Below are 4,206 nucleotides of genomic sequence, written 5' to 3' on the forward strand. Positions count from 1 at the left end.
GCGGTGGAGGGTCCCCTGTGTCGGCTGCATGCCCAGCGGTGGAGCGGTGAAGGGTCCCGGTAGCGGTGTCTGCATGCCCAGCAGCGGACGATGAAGAGTCCCCGGTGTCGGCTGGGTGCCCAGCGGCGGAGCGGTGAAGGGTCCCCGGTGGCGGTGTCTGCGTGCCCAGCGGTGGAGCGGTGAAGGGTCCCCGGTGGCGGCTGCGGGCCCAGCGGCGGAGCGGTGAAGGGTCCCCGGTAGTGGCTGCGGGCCCAGCGGCGGAGCGGTGAAGGGTCCCCGGTGGCGGTGTCTGCGTGTCCAGCGGCGGAGCGATGAAGGGTCCCCGGTGGCGGTGTCTGCGTGCCCAGCGGTGGAGCGGTGAAGGGTCCCCGGTGGCGGCTGCGGGCCCAGCGGCGGAGTGGTGAAGGGTCCCCGGTGGCGGTGTCTGCGTGCCCAGCGGTGGAGCGGTGAAGGGTCCCCGGTGGCGGCTGCGGGCCCAGCGGCGGAGCGGTGAAGGGTCCCCGGTGGCGGTGTCTGCGTGTCCAGCGGCGGAGCGGTGAAGGGTCCCCGGTGGTGGCTGCGGGCCCAGCGGCGGAGCGGTGAAGGGTCCCCGGTGGCGGCTGCGGGCCCAGCGGCGGAGCGGTGAAGGGTCCCCGGTGGCGGTGTCTGCGTGTCCAGCGGCGGAGCGGTGAAGGGACCCCGGTGGTGGCTGCGGGCCCAGCGGCGGAGCGGTGAAGGGTCCCCGGTGGCGGTGTCTGCATGTCCAGCGGCGGAGCGATGAAGGGTCCCCGGTGGCGGTGTCTGCGTGCCCAGCGGTGGAGCGGTGAAGGGTCCCCGGTGGCGGCTGCGGGCCCAGCGGTGAAGGGTCCCCGGTGGCGGCTGCGGGCCCAGCGGCGGAGAGGCGAAGGGTCCCCGGTGGTGGCTGCGGGCCCAGCGGCGGAGAGGCGAAGGGTCCCCGGTGGTGGCTGCGGGCCCAGCGGCGGAGAGGCGAAGGGTCCCCGGTGGTGGCTGCGGGCCCAGCGGTGGAGCGGTGAAGGGTCCCCGGTGGCGGCTGCGGGCCCAGCGGTGAAGGGTCCCCGGTGGCGGCTGCGGGCCCAGCGGTGGAGAGGCGAAGGGTCCCCGGTGGTGGCTGCGGGCCCAGCGGCGGAGAGGCGAAGGGTCCCCGGTGGCGGCTGCAGGCCCAGCGGCGGAGAGGCGAAGGGTCCCCGGTGGTGGCTGCGGGCCCAGCGGCGGAGAGGTGAAGGGTCCCCGGTGGCGGTGTCTGCGGGCCCAGCGGCGGAGAGGTGAAGGGTCCCCGGTGGCGGTGTCTGCGGGCCCAGCGGCGGAGCGGTGAAGGGTCCCCGGTGGCGGTGTCTGCGGGCCCAGCGGTGGAGCGGCCCCGGCGGTAGTTTAGTTGCTTCCCGGCATATTGATGGCTCGGGGAGATACAGAAAACCAACATTCCCACCATCTAACTGGAAGTAAAAACCATCCCCCCCGTTCAGTTTCATAGCGTCGGCATTGTATAAACCTTTGTGAAATGAGGCCACGCTGCGATGCCACGCTGCAATGCCACGCTGCGATGCCACGCTGCGACATTTCTTACAACCCGGCACCACTACTTTGGATTGAAAGCCTCATCGCTCTCCACCCCCCCCCTCCTCCCGCTGCCAATAACGCACAACCTCGTTGAAGAAAGAAATCTTTATTAATCTTAATAATATTAATTGTAATAATAATTATAATACTGATTATCTGAATAACACCTTTTGAAGCATACAGAGTGAGAGAAGAAGGCTGGTGAGCTAATGAATGGCATGTACAGCAGCAAAGTGGGGGGGACAGGGGTTGGGGGGGGCAGGGGTTGGGGGGAGCATTATATACACCGGGTATAGAAAAGGAGATTGTTTTGCTGTTTCCTTTGCTTCTTTTTTGTCGTTTTTATTTCTTTTTCGTCGCACACGGAGTATAAAGTGAACATTTTATGGTATATGGGGAAAGCCATATTGAGGGGATAGTTACTGGTGCATAGATATTCTATAATATATTATATACATTACTCTCCTCTGCCCCCCCCTCCCCCACCCCGGCAGGGGAGTGGGGGGGTCAGAGTCACCTTGTTAACAGTCCCTCACAATCCTTCCCGTCTTCCCAATTCTTTGTGGTGTGCAGGGGGAGGGGGAAGGGGGTCTCCGTGATGCCCCTCCCGAGTGTGCAGAATATACAAGGTCCGACTCGCGCCCCCTCTTTGCGCTGACGGATAGCGGACGCGGGGGGATGGGCGAGTTTGTATGTGCAGTACGAGGTGGGGTGTATGATCTGGGAACAACGTCGGAGCTGTAATGCTGGAGCCGGGCCATGTCCGCTTAGTGCCTCTGTGAGTCCTGCAGCCGTCCCGTGAGAGCCCAGGAGAGGGTTATTGTAGCATGTGCGTGTTACCCTATAATGCACCGTCAGGGTTCCTCAGAGCTGTAGTTAAAACGTCAGCATTCATTCACCCCCCCTCCCCCCCCCCCCCCCCGGGATAATCTTGTACCCACTACAGATAACTCTCATCTTGGTCCGTTACGCAGAATCACGATGTCCTTCCTGTGGCACCGGTGTCAGATCTGACGCATAAGCAGCAAAATTGACGCAAACTGTATCTCCAGCGTTGACATCTGTAAAGTAGGAACAGAGCGCGGCTTTGGAGGGGGGCGGGGGGCAGAGAAAGAAGGGGGGCGGTGGGGTGGGAGAGAGGGGCGGTGGGGTGGGAGAGAGGGGCGGTGGGGTGGGAGAGAGGGGCGGTGGGGGGAGAGAGGGGCAGGTGGGGAGATGGGAGTGGCAAGGATTAGAGAGGAGGGGTGGGGGGGGGAGAGGAAGAAGGGGCGGGGGGAGAAGGGGGGTGGGAGAGAAGGGGGTAGCGGGGGGGAGGCGGGGGGAGAGAAAAGAGGGTGGGGGGAGAGGCAGGGGGGGTAGAGGAAGGAGGGGTGGGGGGGAAGAGGAAGGAGGGGTGGGGGGGGGAAGAGAAAGGGGGGGTGGGGGGGGAAGAGAAAGGGGGGGTGGGGGGGAAGAGAAAGGGGGGGTGGGAGGGGGGGAAGAGGAAGGGGGGGTGGGGGGGAAAGAGGAAGGGGGGGTGGGGGGGGAAAGAGGAAGGGGGGCTGGGGGGGGAAAGAGGAAGGGGGGGGTGGGGGGGAAGAGGAGGGGGGTGGGGGGGAAGAGGAAGGGGGGTGGGGGGGGAAGAGGAAGGGGGGTGGGGGGGGAAGAGGAAGGGGGGTGGGGGGGGAAGAGGAAGGGGGGTGGGGGGAAAGAGGAAGGGGGTGGGGGGGAAGAGGAGGGGGGGGAAGAGGAAGGGGGGCGGGGGGAAGAGAAAGGGGGGTGGAGGGGAGAGGAAGGAGGGTGGGGGAGAGAGGAAGGAGGGGTGGGGGGGAAGAGAGGAAGGAGGGGTGGGGGGGAAGAGGGGGGAGAGGAAGGAGGGGTGGGGGGGAAGAGGGGGGAGAGGAAGGAGGGGTGGGGGGGAAGAGGCGGGGCAGTTAGGGGGGGAGAAAATTCTATTCGGTTTCCATTAAAGTGCTGTGGAAAACATTGTTTTCTTGGTGTACATATAAATATATAAAAGAGGAAGCCCTTTGAAAAAAAAATAAACCTGCCGTGAGCAGATAGACGCTTCCAGCGGAGACTCCTCTTAACTTGACAGAGATGGCGACTCGGTGATTTGCCGCATAGCGCCTCCCTGCTATCCTCGCGGCGTTCCACAACACCACCGGAGAGGTTCAAGCGCCTCCTGTGAAGCGTTGGGCGCTCGGGCGAGACGTGAGAAAGGTGGGTGCATAGTGACGCGTGTCGGGGGCGGGGGGGGGGTGGATGCAGAGCGGTGGCCCTAGGGCGCGTCCTTTTCTACTCGTCCCCGTGGCCCAGAACGCCTGGCCCTCCGTACGGCTGGAAAGGTGGAAGCTCGGTGTGCAGAGTCGGGGAGCAGGGTGGGGGGGTTGGGGTTGCTGTGAATCGGATGCTGCTTTGTAAGAAGCAAGTTGCTGTCCTATTATCCAGCTTGTTCTGCAGTCTCTTCCCCCGCTCCCTCTTCGGGGGGGCACGCCTGGGGGTAGGTGGGGGGTGGGGGGGGGGCACAGGTTTTTGGATGCCTCGCTCTGTTTGTAGATGTTGTCTTACTGAAGTCCGTAGTAGATTTTTGCTCTGTGTGGGATGAGATGATCCGCCGACGTCCTCACTACAAGGAAAATAAAACACACAAAAAGCAAAACGGAAAAC

General features: G+C 64.0%; 1 protein-coding gene across 1 annotated transcript in view; it reads right to left on the minus strand.

Moving 5' to 3' along the window:
• Window positions 1-4,103: 4,103 nt before the first annotated feature.
• RBFOX3 (RNA binding fox-1 homolog 3) overlaps window positions 4,104-4,206 on the minus strand; it is a 234,589-nt gene continuing 234,486 nt past the window's right edge. Inside the window, exon 9 of the mRNA XM_075579759.1 lies at window positions 4,104-4,165. Coding sequence (XP_075435874.1) covers window positions 4,104-4,165 — 62 coding nt within the window. The remainder of the gene's footprint in view (window positions 4,166-4,206) is intronic.

This window comes from Ascaphus truei, chromosome 22 (genome assembly GCF_040206685.1).
Source record: "Ascaphus truei isolate aAscTru1 chromosome 22, aAscTru1.hap1, whole genome shotgun sequence".
NCBI lineage: Eukaryota > Metazoa > Chordata > Amphibia > Anura > Ascaphidae > Ascaphus > Ascaphus truei.